We start from the raw sequence: 20,609 nt of genomic DNA, 5'->3' as shown, positions 1-20,609 counted from the left end.
CAAAGCTACTCCGGCCGGCGGTGTGTGCTCTGGCTTTTATAGGAATTTTCCGCGTCTGGCAGCGCAGTTGGCGTCGCTGTCGCGTCGTGCGACTGAGTGGCTTTTTCCCTTGACAGTGAACCAGTCCGGCAGCTCTTGAGCATTTATTTCTCTCCAGCTGTGAGCAAACATATGTTGGTGTCAGCTGTTGTGGCTCAGCACGGCAGAGGAAGAGAAAGAGAGAGAGCGCAAGCGAGTCAAACTCAAACTACTCTTGAGTGTGCGAGAAGTACTCAAGAGCGCATTTAAGAGAGTCATAAATGAAGGCGCTCAAGAGAAATTTCACTTGTGACTCTTGAGTGTTTTTTTTTTACAGCAACTGAGTTTGAGTGGCCATTCGGAGTGCAATGCATTTCACTCGGGGCAGAGAGAATTTTGTTCAACCACATCTAGGGATCTGTTATTTTTGTTAGAATTTTGCATATGCTGTTTTTTTTTGGCTAACAAAATAATCAGCATTAGGTTTATATCTGTTAAAAGATCTGCCCGCCACGATTGACACAACCATTGTATTGATTTACGATCCAAATCAAAACCCGTTCACCCGCGTGGGTGTGGGGCCAGAAAACGGAAGAAAACGAATGAAAATGTTTTGCCGACACAGAACCCTGTCACTGTTTTAACAATTCATCTTAATAGAAATAAAAAATGGCGCCGCTAGCGTTGGACAGAGTCCGACACTGGGCACCCCAACCCCAAGCACGACTCCCCTGCCGAGACACTGCTCCCCAGCCTAACCACTTCTCCCCTGCCTTCCGTTCTTCTAGCTTCTGCCTATTTGTCACTGGTTCGTTTTGTGACGTTGCTGCCGCTGCTGCTGCAGTCGGCGTCGTCGCCAGCGGATCAGCATCAGCAGCACCGAAGCTTTCTCTTCGTATTTCCTTGCTTAGAAGTTCGGAGTCGTTGGGTATATTGGGTGCTGTGGAATCTGCAATTTTAGAGCAAAAATTAATACGAATTCCCGTTTAAGGGGTATCCAATAGTCGCTATGCGTAGACTTTTCTCGCAAGTTTCTGTTTGCTTTTTCTTTTGCCGGTCAGCGTTGTGTGTGTGGGCGGGGGGGACTTACACATGTCAGTTAATGCTGAAAAAATGTTTACACAACACAATTGCCCTACTGGGGGGGATGGAGGCTGGTCATGGGACTAGGGCTGGACTAGGGCTGGACTGGGCGTGTGCCCAGCAGGGGTGTGCAGCAGCGATGCCAAAAACTTTTAAAGGCCAGTTTTCCATCAACTTCAGTGGAGTTTTTTGTGCAGTCCGTCGCCGTTGTCGAACAGGATAAAAGTCAGTGGCGTACAATTAATCAAATGCATGATTTATATTCCTTCCAGCCATTCAAGTCTAACCTAAATACGTCCCGCTGGGGCCGGATCCTGTCAAATGAGATGTTTTGGGTTGGAGAACTTGCTAGGAACTGCGCAAAAGTTACAGTTAGGCCGCGGGAAGTGCCAGAAGTGGGGAGAGAGAACACCAAAATAGTGTAGTATGTTGTCGAATATTTTAGGAAGCTTTGAAATGTTTTAAAGAAAAAATAAAATAATTTCCGCGCTTAGGCACAACCGGGTGTGCCCCTCCCCTATTGGGAGTATAATTATTGCCATATGCCCACGGTCACACTGGTCGGCATTTGCAGTTGTCAAAAACCAGCTGTTCGGCTGTCAAAGTGGAGAAAAAACAGCTGTTCGGCTGCCAAAGTGAAAGAAAAGGTGAGCAGTGAACAAATTGTGAGCAATAAGCACCATAAAAACCTCGAAAAAAGAGTACCAAGTGCAACATTACAAACATGCAACGAAAGATGCCTCAAGTGAGTAGAAAATAATCATAAAAGGAAACCAAAACTTCACCCAAAAGTTCTTGCGGCAGAACCCGATACATCAGAGGAAAGGAATAATTCCGATCAGGGTGTTCGCCAGCGATTCCTCATCTTCAGCCAGCGATGCGGACAGCAGCTCGGGTGGTTCCCGCTCAGGTAAGTCAGAAATGGAAGTTGTACGTGAGCCGCTTGCTTATGATAACTTTTCAATTTTAGGCTCAAGCTCTGATGAGGATGAATCGCCCAATGAGGAGGCAATAGTGTAAGGAATTGTGCAGACACTTTTGGGCATTTGTCAGAGAATTTATTTGCACTCTTTCTTTAGCATTGAAGACTCCTCGGAGGGGTCATCGGAGGTGTCATCGGAGATGTCCTCGGAGATGTCATCGCCCGTTTATGAGTACAACAGCGGACCATTGCCCTCGATGCCGCTGTACGATGAGGAAACAAATGAGTTTAAACCTCCCACTGATCAGCACATCAGAGAGATGTCCGAGACGATTGCAGAAACTGATTTTAAGCAACCGAAGTGCAGCGTTAAGTACGAGGAACCTGAACCCGTCACTGACTACGATGAGGATTCGGATGGCTTTTCCTCGGGCGACGACTCCGAGATCAGCGATGAGGCGGAAAGTGCGCAAATGATTCATCCTTTAAGCAAGCGAAAGGCTGCCTGGTTGAAGTTCACATTGGGCACGGGTGAGGTGCCCTTTCGTTATGTCAAAGAATCGCCGGGCAGTTTCTGTGATTACTCCGTTGAGGCAGAGGCGACGGCGGCCACAGGCAGCGAGTTCTACGAGGATGGTGTCAGCGATGGGCAGGATCCCAAGGAGACGCACATTTTCCAGGTGATCAATCAGGCGGAGATCTTCGAGCAGTACGAGCAAACCTTTCGCGCTGTCCTCTCCATGGTTGAGGAGAGTTGCAGCCACTTCAGGTTCGACCTGCATCAGCTGCTGTATCCCTTGTTGACGCTGACCTATCTGCAAATGGTCGCCAGCGACAATGCGAATGGTGGCTGGAGCTTCTTGAGACACTGCTGCCGATGCTTGGACGATGCCTCGTACAAGTCGCGGCTGGAAACGCTCGCAAAAATCCTGCGACCAGAGGATGTGCCAGCCAAGGCGCGCTTGCTGCTAAATGGACACGAGAAGGTGAAGATATTTATGTCACGCGGCGCCTACAGGCAGTGTGTGCTGCAGCTGGCACGGCTGCCTTATTGGCAGCAGGATAAAGTCCTCGGACACTTCATCATTCGTAGCTACGACGAGGCAAAGCTGCCGCTGCAACGTTTGCGCTTGGGAAATCCCCCGCTGAAGGCCATGGTGTGGACTGCGCCTGGCATGCACGAAGAACGCGCTGCTGCCGCCGGTCGTCACCGCAAGCGAGACTTCGCTGGGCACTTCAGTGTGCCCTTCAGGCAGCAGTTGTACACTCCACCACCCAGTCTGAAGGATGAGATTAAGCGCAGGACACACGATCAGCAGCGTGAGACGCTGGATCGTGAGCGCCTGCCCTCGGTCTATCTGTACACGGCCACGGCCGGCGAGGAGCGCATTCTCTGCGCCGATTTCTCGGTCAACTACGAGATGCTGGCCCTGGGCACAAGCACCTCGCTGTTGCAAGTCTTCTCGGTGGATAACTCGAAGCTGCTGGAGGACATGACACTCAGCACGGGCAGCACGGGCAGCACGGACAAGCGGCACAAGCGCACCTTGTGTGGCCATCGGAAAGCTGTCTACGGCTGCTCCTTCGGCCCGGACGATCGCTATTTGCTGAGCTGCTCGCTGGACTCGGATGTGCGCCTGTGGTGCCTGCGCTCGTGGCGCTGCCTGGTCATCTACACGTGCCACCTGGCTGCCGTCCATTGTGTGGTGTTTGACCCGCTGGGCTTCTACTTTGCCACCGCCTCGGCGGATGGCACGGCTCGTGTTTGGGCGCAGAGTGTCAAGAAGCCCGCACGCCTCTTCTCCGGCCACTTGGCCAGCGTGGAGGTGTGCCAGTTCCATCCAAACAGATACTATTTGGCCACAGGATCGGCGGACTGCACCGTGCGCATCTGGGAGATTGTGAGCGGCCGTCAGGTGCGTCTGCTGAGCGGCCACAAGGCGCGCGTCCAGTCGCTGGCCTTCTCCAAGTGCGGCCGCTTCCTGGCCTCTGGCGGCGCCGACAATTTGCTCATTCTGTGGGACATGCCACGCGAGCGCATGATGCGCTGCCTGCGCCACCACACGGCCGTCATTGACTCCTGTGACTTTGATATGAACAACAATCTGCTGGTGGTGTCCAGCCGCGATGGTCGGCTGTCCGTCTGGGACTTTGATCGTCTCCTGCAGGACTCTGCCGGCCGTGGCAGTGCTCTGCCACAGCTGCCGCTGAAGTCGTACGACAACCATGAGGGAGCCATCTGCAAGGTGTCCTTTACCAATGCCAATCTCCTGATGGGCGTGCGCCTGGCACACAAGTCGCACAGGAAGTGCCAATATTAGTCATGGAATATTGCCAAATAAATGATGCACAGATTTACTATAGCAAATCCATTTGCCTGCACGAGGACTCTCTGTGGACACGTCTGCCGCACACAAATGCACTTCGGGGGGGTCCCTTCTTTGGGGGAAAATCAAAATTCTGGGCAGGCCACTCTGGCACCTGGGAGAGGGTTTCAGGATTCAAAGTGAATGCCTATGCCCGCATCCACACCGGCGACTGGACCGGACCACTTAGGACGCAGGAACTGAAGGGTTTCCCACTTTTAATGCCCAGCACGTTTCTCCAATAAAATAGCAACAGCAACAGCTACATTGGCAACAATCCTTTAAGTTCTTCGACACATCGCAGTGGGCAGGAAGGCGCTGTAGAGGCGAAACCTGGTCTACCGTTTATGCTGGGACAGGGTGCCGCGGGGCATGATGAAATTACTGGACTAGGAGGAATACTAACACTTGGATGTGACAGCTGAGCGTGTAAATGAATAGATAAATATTTGATTTAAACATAAATAATTTACAAATATTTTAATAATATTTAATATATTTTTTTATTGAATTTGAATGCATTTTAGGACGAAAATATTTTATTTAATTATAATTCACATTAAAAATATTTATAATAATATTTCTTATATTCAAATTCGTTACTTTTTAATGCATTTAACATTTACTACATTTATTTTTTATATTTATTTTTTTTTATATATTTAAATATATTTTTTGATTGAACTTTAATGCATTTTTCTTATGTTTTATTTACGTTAAAGTGTTTACTGCTTACTCTTTAAGCAAAAGCGTATTTTATTTTCAAGATTTAATATTTGAGAGTCACGCATTAGGACGAACATTTTTTATTTAATTGTAATTCACATTAAAAATATTTATAATAATATTTCTTATATTCAAATTCGTTACTTTTATATGGAATTTTAATGCATTTAACATTTACTACATTTATTTTTTATATTTTTTTTTTATATATTTTAATATTTTTTTAAATATTTTTTAGTTTTTTTTTCGACATCTTTTGCGTAAAAATAGTTAATATTCGACTTGTATTCTCTTCTTTATTCTCTTATTTATATAGAGATATACATATAAAAATCAGCAAAAGCGTTTTCTACCGAAAACTACTACAGGATATCCTCAAGTCGCTACATAAAATTCATCCGCCAGTTCCCTCTCTTGCCACCACTCCATGCCAGAAGCCCAACTGCGATGAACATCGATTTTCGTGTGATTTGTGTAGACGTGTTTGGGTTTCTATTGATTTTCACTTGATTCTCTCCATATGCTTAAATATACTTAAGCCAGTACGTGCACATCCATTCCATTCCATTCGTCCCTCAGCCAGTCAACCCAAGACCAAGCCCATTCCGGGCCCTAGCGAGGCAAGCAAGCGGCTCTAATGTCAGGATCATGCGAGGTTATCAACATAATTTCCAAAAAAAAAAAAAAGCCTCCTGCTGCTGCTTCCAGCCACAACATGATTCTAGTTTATGATGTAGTAGAGAGGTCTCTGTTTCCTCTCCTTCATCATGGTTGGGAGCTGAAGCTGAAGCTGCCTGTCGAAGATGGGCGCGTGTGCGGCCTGATAAGACGCAAACTGCTGCTCCTCCGCCAAGGATTCGGCTCAATTTGGTTTTGGCTTCCATTGAGGCTTTGCCCTGGGGGAATACTTATTTTTTGACAGCCTAGTTGGAAGTCAGGGCATCAGGTTGAGCAGAGAAAATGTCTTTCTAGTTTGTTTGAAACAGCAAAAACGCTGCTGCAAAATGTATCGTTTAACAAAGCTGCAAAAAGGGAATACAAATGGCAACCGAAAGTTGAGGCAAAACGCATTAAAGACTTCAGTGTCCCAGCTTCACTGTCCTGTCTTTGTTGGCATGGCATTCGGTAGTATAAGTTGTGCCACATTGCCGATGCTTGATGGTTGGCCCATCAGTTTTGGTGGGCAATCAAAGTGCCTGGGCCAGCAGTTTGCGCGCTCGTTACTCATTTCGTTTCTCTCCGGGGTATGTCTGACATTTGACATGATTATGTACATTTGTCCCCCGATGGCACTGCCAGCGCGAAAAGCTGACGTAATTTGCAAAGAAACACTGAAAGCCTCAGTGGCCCAAAGCCAAAGCCCTGCCAGACGGGTGGCTGGTTGGCTGGTTGGCTGTTTGGTGTTGGTGACCCCGACGAGCTCTAATCTATCAGCGGTTACCTCGAAATTCTTGCACTTTTCGCGAGAGACTCCTGCTCCTGCTTCTGCTCCTGCTCCCATTCACACTTCCTTTTTGCTTTATTGTTTGGCCCGTGTTTCGGGGCCAGGCACAAGTGTCCTCGCAGCACTTTTTCCTTCTTTTTTTTTTGTTACTTTGTAACGCAAATTCTGAAGTAAGCATGAATAATGCATGCATTGTGTGTAATTCTTGAAGTACTTTTGCTTCAAGACCGACGACAGGCACACATCAGCAGGGGCTGCCAGTTGCCCCAGCAGTCCCATTTCTGTGTCCCTTCTAGACCAGACCACAACCTATTTATATTGCTGCTGTATCCAGCGGGATTCCGCCTTGGTGTCGCAATTTATTGCGCGCTCTTTGAATTACAAATGTATTTAAATTACATTTTCTTTTGGGGACCTAATGGGGACCGGTCCGACTTCATTGCTATGCTGATGTGGCAAGGAACGGCAAGGAGTCTCCTCCATATCGATCTCTTGCTTTGGAATCGATATGCGAAAAGCACAAACAGAGCTAATGACAACCCAGCGAATCGACGTACAAGACGCCCACTTAATGGAGCTGTTTTAGCTGAATAATGTAGAAAACAAACGACAGTAGCATTCTGGCTGGTTCCCACCAACTGTTTGTGGCAAATTACAGATTTTACATGTCATAACTGCAACACAAATCAAGGGGCTCAGTGACAAGTTAATAATATGCAATGGAAATTGGACTACAAATCTGCTCTGAAGTGTATTATTTTCTGCTTAACGGGGAGTGCCTTTTGCCTGCAATATTTACCAGAAAAGATGAAAACTTTCCCTGAATTTATTTCCATCATTCTGTAGCCAAATCAACGCTAAGATTGCCTCAAGCCTAAAGTGAAATGTGCACCAGAAATGCCTCTGTTATGTTCAGCCTAAAAGGTTCTTCCTATAGCTACTTTATATCCCCTCAAAAAGTGATTGAAACTGCCTCCAAATCGAAGTGGAAACCCCCCGGTTCAAAGTGATGAAAATGCGTTGTAAATTATACAGCAAACTTTACATTAGATGGTGCAGCCTTTTAATGCTATTAGGCAGACCCGTGAACCCATGACCCGACGCGTAGGCCTACCGTTGGAAATTCACTTTGTCATTTACACAGCCATTAGAGAAAAGCCCGAGGAGCTCGGCAGGAGCCAGGGAGTGGACAGGAGAGCTGAGAGAGCCTGCCTTTGCCATTGCTGTTATTGACCAAATGAGCACCGCCCAAGTCCGTCCTGAAGGTACAACCTTACAGCGAACGCAGGGATTCAAACTTTTAAAAGTTTTCAGCTTTTCGCTTTTTTTTTCTTTTCAATTTAGGCGAGGAAGCTGCTGGCTGGATGGCTCGCTCTGGCTACTGGCTACTGGCTACTGCTGTATCGAAAGTAGGAGCCTTTGGGCAGGGGTCCATGGAGCGTCGTTAATGGATTTTGCGAAACTTATGAAACAAACTATGTCCGTCCAGAGTCAGAGTCAGGACACAAGTACGAGGGTACGAGTACGAGTAAGAGTTTGGTGTGAAACCCAACGAAAGAGGGTTGCTAGAGGAGTTGCGCTGTGGGTTTGAGCTGCAGATTGGAGATGGGAAAGTGAAGTTTTGAACCAAGAGTGAGTTTTAAGAGTGTGAAATTGATGTGCAAAAAGGATTAATTGGTTCCCAAATGGTTATACAATTTTGGTGCTTTTTGTGCTCTTTAAGCTCTTCTTTGTCTCGCAATCCCTTGTAGCAACCCTCGCATCACTCAACACACACACAAATTGCAACTGCCCCGTGTAATGTCACGTACTTTCACTTTTCTACTCACGCCTCAGCCCCCACCCCACAGCCAGCGAAGGGTCCATCAAAGGGCAGCCCTGTGGCAGCTCTGGCGTCAATGCGTCGTCCTTCGAAAAGCGAAACCCATTCAAAGCCTTCGTGCGTTTGAATTCTATTAGCTGCAGAAAGGATTTCTTTCTCTCTCTCTCTCTCTCTCTCTCCGGGACAGGCTGCTGTCATAAGCACTTTTTCAGTGTTGCCGGCAGTCCGTGTCCGTGTCCGGGTTCTGCTCCGTTTGGTCTCCCCCCCCCCCCCCCTTCCTCCGTTACCTTTACCCCGGTGGGTGGGGGGCGGGGACTGGGGGGTTTTTGTCTCTTTTTCAGTTCTCTTTCTGCCCTCTCTTTNCTGTGGCTGCTGCTACGTGGCTCCTTGGTTCCTGCTTCTGCTCCGTGCTCCATGCACATCCAATTGACATTTCAGCTTAAGTCACATTCTATGGCGTCATCGGGAGCGGGGGCAGGAGGCAACACAAAGGCAACGGACGAAACGGAAAGCAAAAGCAAAAGCAAAAGCGGGGACAAGTAGCTGTAGCTGAAGCTGAAGCTGTCCGCCATTCAAACACCCAACGAAGCAATGGACTTCCCTCTCCCTCTTCTCTCCAACCCCTTTTGGTGCATTTATTCTGCTCGCTGTGCGCAAAACAAAAGCGCCAGGAAGGAAGTGAAGGAAGTAAAGTGCAAAAGCTGCAACGGCAACAAAGGCGCACACAATTACCAAGCACTGTATGCTCCCCCTCCCTCTCCCTATCGCGCTCTCGTGTTTACACAAAAACATTTAGACTGCAGCAAGCCAGAGATGGGCCAGGGACCGGGAGGAGTCTTTGAATGTGGGTTAATGGATGCAGGCAGGGAGCAGGGGGCACCGCCAAAAGGATTGACATGAACAAAGCCAATGATGAGTAGCAAAAGTTCCCCCAATGCCAGGCAGTGGGCAGGGACCTATTTGCCGTCTTTCCAATTAGTTCACAGCTGCTCCACCAGCCTAAAACTGCCCAAATCTTTCATAGAGAAAAAAGCGATTTCTGATGCCGCTGTCCCTTGTCCCTTGTCGCCCCTGACAACGCAGCAGCGGCAGGAGCAAAATGAAGGCAATATCTCAAATGGGGAACCACATAAACGAAATAATAAATATCAAATGATTCCATAATGAATGCCAGGCAGGCATTTGCCATTGCCTAGAGACGGGTGGGACCTGACTGACTGACTTGCCAAGCAGCCAGAGTGCTGGCTCCACCCCTCCTGCCTGGCTGCCTGGCATTTCTTTCATTACAGAAATTGCAAAGAGAAAATATAAAACATTTCTTAATTTCGTTTCGTTTCATCATTGGGAAAGGAGCAGCAGCAGCAGCAGCAGGGGGACAGTGGGGACAGCGGGGACAGTGGCAGCGACAAGATTTACAACATACTGCGAGAGCATAAAATAAAAATCTTATTTTCCGTACAACTGCGAAAAGCAGGGGGAGGAATGGCGGGGAAAGGCGGCGAAATAAATAAAATAAAATAGAATATAAAGAAGAGAAAGACGAGGAATAGAATGAATAAAAATACTCGAACGTACAAAAGGCAGCGCCCGGCACATCACCCCCACACCAGGCCCATTGTCTACTCCATCCCTGCCCCCACCCTCTTGGGTATCTTTGCGTTGACAACCTTAATAGTTCTCGAGGATATGGCAATGTGCTCAACGCATAGCCAGCACTTCCCCCTCCACCAATTCAGTGCAATAAAACGCACATGTGCCAGTCTGCCTTCCCCCCTGCCCTCAGCCGTCTCATAATTTCTGTGCGTTTGGCAAATAAATTTGATTTTGAGCGTATTGCCTGCAGATTGACTCTCCCTGTGGATGGAAGGAAGTTAACTTGCGTTGGCTGCCAACTGACATGATTCAGGGTGAATTCTTACAAGGTGACGTCTTCAGCACAGTGCAATCTCTTTCTATCTCCATTCCTTTCTAGCGCTTGTTTCTGTGAGCGTGCTGACTAAGTTATTGGTGCTCTCCAGAGCGGACGACGCCACCTTGTAAATACATTCAGTTTGCCCGCACCCACCCCCACACACAATGCACGCACGCTGCAGTAAGCGTTCTTCGCTTTACGCTCTCCGCTCTCCGCTTGACGCACCCCGCTGTCCTCTCTCCGCTTTACGCTCTACGCTTTGCGCTCTCATCGCTTTTTGCGCTGAGCTCGGCTCGATTTAGCACTCCCCCGCCTCGGCTCGCCGTCAAGCTGTTCGCTGACCTTCTCAGCATTGAAGCGTAGACTCAGCGACAAGCAGCAAAGCGACACACAGACACATAAAAAGGAAATTGAAACCGCATTGCCGTTATAATTTACATATATGTACATATGTACCTACAGATATTCCTGTAACATTTTGGCTGAGGACTGAGGAAATGTAACGAAATTGTTGCTGGTTAGTTTCTGGCAGTTTCCATGACAACTTTTCGGCACCAATTAACGCTGAGGAGAGACTAGGAAAAAATGCCCAAGAAAGTTCTGTGATTGCGCTTCTCCTTCTTCCCTCTGTTGAGCATTATATATGAAAATTTCAAGAAAAATCTAAATTATTTGCCCAAAATTCGCTGTAAAGTCCACAAAAGATTTGTGTTAACGTTTCATGCCGCACGTTTCAGACTGATTTCCGCTTATTATTGATACAGTTTGGTAGCAGAAGTTCGCTCAGCAGCGGCGTTAGACTGCCCGAAACGTTCATTTGACAGATGCTCAACACTCGCCCCAAGACGCCCCAGGGGGGAAGGCAGAGAGCGATAGCCAAAGCGCAGAAGGAGGAGGCGGGAGGCAGTAACAGGAACTGCTATAGAGATATAGATGGGGGGGGAATGGCAGAAGGCAGCAGAATAATTCAATGCAAAAAGGAAACAGCGCCGCACAAGCACGCGCTGATAAATAGAGTGGGAGGAGGAGGGAAGGAATGGGAAATGAAACGGGGAATGGGGATGGAACTGCTGCTAAGGAAGCTGCTGCTGATGGAGGTCACAGGAAGCGCGTGGAAACGGAAACGCAAAGGACAAACACGCCACGGGGACAGAGGGCAGAGGACAGAGGACAAAGGTCACAGGCAGCAGGGCCGGGGGACCCTGAGGACTGAGGTGTTGCGGCACAGGAAAAGCTTCAATCAGCGAAAAGAAAAAATAACACGAACTACACACACATTTAGTGTTTATTTCGCATTTATTGAGAGTCAGGGAGGGAATCAGCAAAGACCGGGAATGGAATCAGCAAGAAATAAATGTCCCTGTCCCCCACCCTCGTACACAATATATAAATTGTTTCCAAATCATTGGATGCGGCCCAGGCCACAGCCAGAGCAAAATACGAAAATTAAATTAAGCCCAACGAGGGGGAGGGGACAGGGAGAAGTGCTGCTGCGGTAGTCGCACTTGGGGCTAACCCTCAAGGCTGCTCCAAGTCAAACTTGTGGCTCAAAATATCTTCGAACTAAGCTGCCACGCAAAATCATATGCTGCTGATTTTAGATGAGGGAATCAGCGTCACAGTCAATGAATGTTTGCTTCAATGGCTGGTCCTTGCACGGGTTTGATGTAGGACTTTGTAGCTTTGATTTATATTTGATGTTGCAGCAGGTCGGGCAAACAAAAGGATTAGGCAGGACCTCGAGGCAGTGCACATTTTGGTTGCCTTTTTCTGGGCGATTATCTTGTCGGTTTGGACATCTTCTCAATCAAAGATTCTTTACATCCCTTTCCCTTTCCCTTTCCCTAAATACACATTTATTTATGCCTTCGCTGACTGCTTTGCCATTTGTATTAAGTGTTTGCACTTAATAAACCCATTCTGCTAAGCTCTCTGCTTCCTGCCACCCCCCACCCCAAGGCCACCCACATTTAACTGTTATTTCAGGCATTAAGAGTTCCCATTGAGTGGCAAGAGGAAGTGAAAACAATTATCTACCGGAAAGGTGAAACATAAATCCTCCAATTCCTCGAAAGTAAATTGCAAATTTTCGTTTATTGCTTTCTGTGTCCCTGCCTCAGCCTCAGCCTCAGCCTCTGCCTCAGGGAGATTTGCGGTTAAATCGAATCGATATTCTGTGTTATCATATTTATTATGCAAACACACTCCTGCGACTGCCTCGAACACAAACGCAATGCCAATTGGTGTTGAGTTGCCAACAAAAAAAAGTGACACACGCGCCCAGCTAAATCCTCCTCCCCACCCACCCACACACACACACACACACAGGGGAGGGAAATGCAAATGGAAATACGCAAAGAGAAAGCCATAGAAACCGCATTGGGGGGTGGGGTGGGGGAGGCTCAGCGCTGAGGATTGGCATCGTGAAATGTATTTTGATTTCGGCCTGGCCCTCAAGTGTGATTGGTATTCGAATTGAACATTCGAGTGGCCTCAGCAAACACATTTTGCACACACATCTGCACACACTCTTACAGGTATCATGGCATAAATATCAAAAATTGTTATTAAAAAAGAAATAAATTTAAAAGTTTTTTAATAGGCTTCCATATCTCATTAAAATATAAAAACACACCAAAAGAAATCTGATTTATTGCAATTACCGAAAATATATTTATTGCGACCATGAAAATATTTCATTTATGGATGAAAATATTTAATTTACACAAAAAAAGTGTTTATTATCATATATTTAGCATATTTTTAATTTATTATTATCATTATCTTTGGGTATCCGAACTACTTTTAGTATTATTAATTAGTTGCGCGATTTATTTCATCATTTTTATTTTGCCTCTGCGTCTGGAGCGGCTTAATTAATGTCTGAAATAATTTTAAATTTCATTTGATAAATATTTAAATGAATTATTAAATATTTACCCACAATTTCAACATTTCCACACGCATAAAATATTTCCATATTAAAATCTTGCTAAATTAACTTACCTATTTAATTTTTTAATATAATTTTTTAATTTAATTTTTTAATTTAATTTTTAAATTTAATTTTTAAATTTAATTTTTAATATTTAATTTTTAATATTTAATTTTTAATATTTAATTTTTTAATTTAATTTTTTAATTTAATATTTAATATTAAATTTTCATTTGATTATTTCTAATTTCAGTTGGTGGCTGAGGGAGGATTAACACATTAAAGGCAACAAAATAGACACAAAAATAATATTATTGGCCGCTTTTATTGTGCAATAAAAAAAAGAGCCAAGCCTAAATTTTCGTGTACAAATAAATGGCGACGATCAGGCCGTAGAGCCCCAAGACCTCGGCAAAGATCAGAATCAGAATCATGCCCACAAAGAGTCGCGGCTGCTGGCCGGTGCACCGAACACCAGCGTCGCCAGCAATGCCAATGGCGAATCCTGCCGCGAGTCCTGGCAAACCCACGGACAATCCCGCGCCGAGATGCACGAAGGCATCGTGAATGCTGTAGGCCTCGTTGATGGAGCCGGCGATCAGCACGGAGACAACCAGCCCGTAGATGGCAATAATGCCGGCCATGACCACGGGTATGAGTGACTTCATGAGCATCTCGGGCTTGGCCACGGCCATCTGGGCAATGCCCATGCCGGACATGGCCGTGCCATAGGAGGCGCCCAGGGCGGGGAATATAATGGCACAGGCGGCGCCAAAGCTGCCCAGAAAAATGGCATACGGCGGACTGGTCTCCTGCAGTCCAGCGTCGTACATGGTGGGATATCCGTTTTGGTTTCAATTATAGATACGGACAGATTGGAGAACTGCCTGAAACTTCCTCCGTCGGTTGCTGTTTACTTCCTGCCTGCTGCGATCAAAGTTTGAACTCTGCCCATTTGTGGTGCCCGAAATATGTTTACAAATGCCACAAAACCATTTTGCTATATTGAAAGTCGATGCTGCGGTTTCTTGTGTGCGCTTTGGGTGGGGTTTGCCTCTTTCCCCAAGCCACTTGTTTCAATTAAGCAAATTGGAAAATATGAACCGCCCACTTTTCAGTGCTTCAGCAGGGAATGCCAGGCGGCAGGGTAAATTGTTTGATTCAAGCTCTGTTCTTGGTATTTATTTTGGTCTGTACAAATGCAACGTGTAAGCTTGAACCAAAGTTCTACTTGGTGTACAAATAAATGGCCACAATCAGGCCATACAGCCCCAGGACCTCGGCAAAGATCAGAATCAGAATCATGCCCACAAAGAGGCGTGGCTGCTGCGCGGTGCCCCGAACGCCAGCGTCGCCGACAATGCCAATGGCAAAGCCCGCCGCCAGGCCTGAGAAGCCAACGGACAGGCCAGCAGCCAAGTGAATGTAACCCTTGCGTATGGTGTACATGGGCGAGAGGGAGCCAGCAATGAGCACGGAGACGACCAGCCCGTAGATGGCAATGATGCCGGCCATAACCACCGGAATGATGGACTTCATGATCAGTTCGGGACGCATAACGGCCATGGCAGCGATGCCAGTGCCGGATTTTGCTGTGCCGTAAGCGGCGCCCAGAGCCGAGAAGATGATGGCTGAAGCGGCGCCCATGCCGCCAAAGAAAAATGCATACGGAGGCCGGTCGGCCTCAGTTATGACGGGCTCTTCGGACATCTTCTGGAGAGTAAATGGGGATTAAAATGGTGCAAAAATACGAGTTTTGCTCTTACAATTATTTCAGTCTCTGTCGATTTTAGGTCGAACTACTGAAAGCGAGGAATGACTTTTGACACAATTCTTATTTGAAATGAAAGGCCTAGCCTGCTGGGATCCAACACTATGTTATTTAACAGTCTGTTCGCTTAACAGCATAGAGTTTGCTCCAGCGGCATGTTAAACGAGCAGCGCGCTAACAGCGAACGAAAACGAAAGTGAAATGCGGCACTGACCTACATTAACATTGTGATCTGCACAGCTATGCTTGGCGGCACACTTTCGCTTTCGTTTGCTCCAGAGGCATGTTAAATTAGCAGCAGGCTAACAGCGAATGCAAACGAGAGTGAGATCTGCATGCATACAAACACACATATGTATATATGCTATTGCTCGGTAGCCACACACTTTTGCTTTTGTTCTTTGCTTTACCAGAGGGAGCGGGAGACGCAAAGCTTGAGCGAATCTCTGCTGCACCGCTCTCACCAAACACTTGCACACATAAGCTCGCTCACTCAGTTTTGCGTTCGTTCTTTTGCAGGTAGACCCACGCTGTTGTTGTTGTTGTCACAGCTTGCAATGAGTTTGGGAGAGCAAAGACGAGCATGAACGAAGGCCGATCCGATGTCTGATTTGGGCTTTGGGCTGCATGCGCATGCACTGAAATCACAGCGCTTTCAATACCCCCCGCGCCCCTCATGTAAAACGGTCAATTAAATTGTGTGCTTACATACATTTACATATATACGAAAAGTTTCAAGTTTGTGGGTTGCAGCACCATGGAAAGCTGTGCCATTCCGTTAGACTTTATTTTTTTTGCATTGTTTTGTTCTTTTTTTTCTGTGAAAGTGGGAGAGTAAGAGTAAACAAACTAATAAGCAAAACATACAAACCAGCAATCGAAGAACGAATAATTATGGTAGCCGGTGAGTCATTATGTTTATAATTATAACTATTTTTTTCTGTTTTCTTTAAGTTTGTTCTATATTTAAATCTTTTTGCATGGAAAAACGAAACGAAATTCAACTTTTGGTAGTCAAAAGATTCCTTTCGCCACTTCTCTAATAAGACATAAAGTCTGTAAGTCCTATGTCTGTCCTTTCACAGTTGTTACGCGACTCCGAGATGTTTTCTATTAAAGATTTATGTCGCGCTGAGGGGCTTGGGCTCCTTTCGGCTTATGTCCATTGTTGGTGTTGCTTTTGCTTGGATTTGTGCTGCTGCTACTTCGTTTCGTTAGTTATTGTTCGGCTCGTTCTGTACCGTTTCGGGCCACTATAAATCGTTGATGTATTTTGTTGAGTGCGAGGATTTATCGCCCGAGCTGAATATGCGAAGAGAATCACACAAATACAAATAAATCAAAAGCATTTCGAATGGCAATCCTCGAGACTGCTCTGGGACTCCGACTGAGAGCGAGAGGGGAATAGTAGTGTTGCTGTCGTGGTTGTTGCTAGCCAGGCTAGACTGTGCTCTGTGCTTTGTGCTCTGTGCGAAAAATTGATGTCTTTGCTCATAAAAATAAGGCATCAATGGGGAGAGAGGCGGCAACATTGTAAATTTTATGACTTTTTTATGCGCTGAAATCTATAAATTATGTAAACTGACACTGACAGCTGTCAACCGAAGGCTCAGTCGTTCCTGCGACAGCGGAACGAACGGAACGAGCGCTGAACGGTTGCAAGTGACACATGTGTCAAATGGTCGATGGGGGGAAACGCGCAGCGAGATCCCACTCCACTCCACTCCACCATCCAAAAGGGAGCTCGAGCTGATGACTCGAGATGATTAAATGATTGCGAGCGGCAATAAAAAATTGATGTTTCGAATTATTGCTAATATATATATTCGCTTCACTCTCCCGAGTGCCAGCCCGTTATATGATGTTTGTTTTGTTTGTTGCTTTTTACAGCTTTCAATTTTCAAGAGAATTTCAGCCAGTCTGGGAACTGCGTCGCTCCATTGTGGGGAATGTGGAACGTGGAACGTGGAACGTGGAATCTAAAATGTGTAAATCCCGTCGCTGTCTTGGCATCTGCCAGCGAAAATATCGATCGAGCGAGTAAACATTTTATAAGCATTTATTCTTGGGGCTATTTCCATGACCTGGCTCACCCTGTCGTATACCGTGGCACAGCAATTAGCAGCAAACCCCCACCCCGGCAGGGCTCCCTTTATTAAAGTAAATCACAAAAGTTCCTGCCAATGTGCAATAAATGAGAGTAGCAGTAACTAACGAAAGAAATTAACCAAAAATAAATTAACTGGAAAGAGCCCAAGCCCCAGCCAGCCACACAAAAGGGTTTCCCCCAGCTCCTGCTCCCTCGCTGGGTGTCGCTCCAAGGGCCCCACTGCGTTGGAGACGACTGCCGCCAAACTGCTGCTGACTTCTGTAGCCACCAAATGTGTTTTCAACATGCAATTTTTATTATTGACTGTCGACTCTGTCCTCTGTCGACTCTGTCCTCTGTCCTCTGTCGAGTGTCGTGCCAGCTCGCAGCTTTTCAGTGTTTTCCGCCCAGCGAATCGTGAAAATGTCATTACTGTCAATCAAGAGACCGGGCCAAAGGTTGCCCCAAACCCAAACCCAAACCGAGAGCATTAAAGCCGTTCCGTTCTGACCCAGCGAAGTGACAAATTGAAAACTTCATTCAAAATTGTAGCAATTTTTGGGCAGAGGGAAGGAAATGGGACTGTCTCTCGTGTCTTAATTTGTGTCAGTTGAAGTGGATTTTTTTCTCCCTATTTCGTTGTGGGTTTTTGCCTCTTTGATTTTGGATATTAGAAGGAGGCGCTGAGGCCTCTGGACAGTGGCTGATATATATTTTATTATGTAGTTTTGTGTCATCGTTAAAATCGTTGGCCATTACTTGATTGTCCTTCATGAGAGGCCATAAAGCCGTCGGCACTTGGTCGGGGCAGAGGCAGTGGCAGTGGCAGAGGCCCATTGTAAAATGATTTACTCGCCTGTGCTCCCCCCGTTGAGGCCGCACCCTGTTGGTCGCTACGCCCACTGCTCCATCGACTATTCACTCATTTTTACGGTCCTTTACAGTTTAACGACACACAAACTGGAGCTGGCAGCGAGCAGTGGGGAGTTGGGAGCTGGAACTAGAAAATTGGGCACGAGTTTTCCTTTTTCCTATAGCCAAATAATGTTTTTTTTATGGCCATTTATGTTTTGCTGCTTTCGATGGGAAAAGCATACGGGAAACATTAGTGGAAAAAACTTTCACTTAAAATGAGAGCAAAAATGAGAGCCCTCGATCGCTGACATCTGCTGGCGATCCTTTGATCTGTTCCCATCGAAAACGAGCCAATAACTTAGCGGCTTTATGAGCTGGAGGATAAGGACCTTGCACAGGTGGCAGGCAGGCAACCAGCAGGAGTCTCAGGGCCAAAGTGGAAGCGTGAAGCCGTTGACATTGATTAGGGTAAGCCAAGGAGCCGTCGGGGTGAGCGTGATGAAAGTGAGACTGCAGTCCACTCGGTGGGGGGAGGGCTCTGCAGCACAATTTTCCAGCAAGGGTTTGCCTTTTGGCCAGTCATGCTGCCCGACGTCTCACGGCTGACTGGCCACGTCTACACATTAGATAAATTAGCCGTAATTTTGTTTGGTTGTCTTAGAGACAATCAAACTTACAGATAGCCAAGAAAAGAGAAGAGAAGAGAAGAAAATGTCTTATCATTGTTAGGCGGGTGGTGGCTGAAGTGGAACAAATGAATTTCGTTTCATTTTAATTATTTGTCTTCTTTTGTGTGGCCAGCCTATAATTTGAGAGCTATTAACTTGGCCCTGGCTGTCGGCCAAACGTTGAGGTCGAAGGTGTAACGCTCTTCTCTCTTTCTCTGCCCCACGCCTCCACCCACTCCAAGTTCTAGTTTCTCCTACCGCAGATGCAAAATATTTCGAAAATCGCGCGATAAGCATTTGGATTACACAAAATGTTGTTACGCAGCCCCTTCCGGATGCTCCCTGCACCACCCCCCTCAACCGACGGGATCGCGTGCAACGAAATTTCACACCCATCGTGCGCTCTTTCGGCTGGAGAGTTTCTCAGTTCTTGGACGGGGGGAGTGGCGGGGGAACGTATGTATGTTTTTTTTTCGGTTGGGAATATCACATGGGCACGCAATGTTTCCGCTGACTGCAGCGCCGGGTCTAAAGTGTCCAATCAAGTTTTTGAAACGAAACCTAAATAACATGTCATAATAAATAACCTTCAAGCGACCCGGGGGCCCACAGGGAAGAAATCCAAAATCCTGTAATTACAACGTAAATCCAAAATGTCTCAGCGCCACACAGCCGTTGCACAGGGCACTGGCCAGCCGTAAGGAAACTTAATTCATATATCAAAAAGTTTTTGCCCGAGCGAGCGATGGACGAGAGTAGCAATTTGCGGGAAGAGCCAAGAGCCAAGAGCCTCCTCCTTCTGCTCTCCTCCTGTCCCACACTTTCGTGGGTGCCTACGAGGAGCCTCTCTTTTTCTTTTTTTGGGCCGCATGCCGTGCGGGTGGTCAGCCAGCAACGGCAGCGGAAACAGTAACAGAGAAAGAGAGAGAGAGAGCAATGGGCAGGGGGAACGGCGCAAAGTGTAACTGGCAAAAAGGAGAACGGGCAACTGGCAACTGTTTCTCCCCCCAAAAGTGTAGCCTGTTGTTGTCCGCCTGTCGTGTCGAATGAGAAACACAGCAATTATGCAATTTGATAATACTTCATTCTCGGGTAATAAATATTAATTATTTCGTTTCTTCTTTTTTTTGCGGTTTGCGAATGTGATTCGAGTTGCGTGTCCCCCCCCCCCCAACCTACAGCCTGCTCACTGAGCGTTAGTTTACGGAGATTTATGGCTGCCTGAGACAGAGAACTCTCCCACAGACGGCTCTCATCTCCTTTCCTAGGTCACCAAGATGCGGGCCATGTTCGAGCCCGAACATGCTTGGAGGTCTCTTTGGTGGCTGCTTCTCTCTGTGGTTGCAGCTACGAGGAAAGTTTCGGGGCCAACAAATTGGTTCGATGTTTGATGTTGGGTCAGCTGGACAGACAGCCAAAGACAAGCCAAAACATATTCCTAGTGATTCAATCAAACTCTGAGGAATTTTGCATGCCACTCTTCTGCTTTTCTGCTCAATCAATTGTGGGTGCAGAGATATTTCTCCTTGGCGCTGCGCTCCTTATCCCACTGTACCTGTGCACTGGCCTGATCCCGCTTAGCCTTTATCACGGGCTTCGTCTGTGCTGGGGCTGCTTGACTTCCAGTTGGTTTGGCTTCCATTTCGTTCCCTGATTCGCCTCTCGTGCATAGGAAACATTTAAATTTTGTGAGCTACTGAAAATTGAGCCGCAACAGCGCCACACACATATATGAGGACCTGCAATAAATAAATAAATAAAAAATAACAGAGCTCTGCCGCTCTCCCTCCCACTCTCCGCAAAGAAATGAAAAAAGTTAAATTGAATTGTGTGTCGCTCGGAGAATATTTACTTCGTGTTTCCCCCCTCTATCCCGTTTCGTGGCACTCGAAGTTGACGCAACTTTTTCGGTTAGTTTTTTGGAAGGGGGGGGGGGGGGGGGGGGGGTGGCTTCTGTTTTTGTAGGTGCCCGCCAGCAACTGTCAAAGTTTTCTGAAT

The 20,609-nt window shown here is 46.7% G+C and overlaps 3 protein-coding genes across 3 annotated transcripts; 1 reads left to right on the top strand and 2 right to left on the bottom strand.

The window, feature by feature from the left end:
• Positions 1–1,683: 1,683 nt before the first annotated feature.
• LOC117580150 (TAF5-like RNA polymerase II p300/CBP-associated factor-associated factor 65 kDa subunit 5L) lies at positions 1,684–4,810 on the top strand. The gene is made up of 4 exons (XM_034266460.1): positions 1,684–1,846; positions 1,906–2,011; positions 2,072–2,117; positions 2,181–4,810. The coding sequence occupies exons 1-4, from the start codon at positions 1,826–1,828 to the stop codon at positions 4,342–4,344; spliced, it is 2,337 nt and encodes a 778-aa protein (XP_034122351.1). The 5' UTR covers positions 1,684–1,825; the 3' UTR covers positions 4,345–4,810.
• An 8,724-nt stretch (positions 4,811–13,534) lies between these two features.
• Positions 13,535–14,098, bottom strand: LOC117579295 (V-type proton ATPase 16 kDa proteolipid subunit-like). The gene has a single exon (XM_034265100.1). The coding sequence runs from the start codon at positions 14,059–14,061 to the stop codon at positions 13,582–13,584; it is 480 nt and encodes a 159-aa protein (XP_034120991.1). The 5' UTR covers positions 14,062–14,098; the 3' UTR covers positions 13,535–13,581.
• Positions 14,099–14,435: 337 nt separating this feature from the next.
• LOC117579316 (V-type proton ATPase 16 kDa proteolipid subunit-like) lies at positions 14,436–15,024 on the bottom strand. The gene is made up of 2 exons (XM_034265129.1): positions 14,995–15,024; positions 14,436–14,941 (listed from the first exon to the last, which is right to left on the bottom strand). The coding sequence occupies exon 2, from the start codon at positions 14,936–14,938 to the stop codon at positions 14,456–14,458; it is 483 nt and encodes a 160-aa protein (XP_034121020.1). The 5' UTR covers positions 14,939–14,941; positions 14,995–15,024; the 3' UTR covers positions 14,436–14,455.
• Positions 15,025–20,609: the final 5,585 nt, after the last annotated feature.

The sequence above is a fragment of the Drosophila guanche genome, unplaced genomic scaffold, assembly GCF_900245975.1.
Source record: "Drosophila guanche unplaced genomic scaffold, DGUA_6, whole genome shotgun sequence".
Taxonomy (NCBI): domain Eukaryota; kingdom Metazoa; phylum Arthropoda; class Insecta; order Diptera; family Drosophilidae; genus Drosophila; species Drosophila guanche.
The sequence above is the reverse complement of the archived record's forward strand: the minus strand, read 5'-3'. Positions and strand labels throughout refer to the sequence as shown.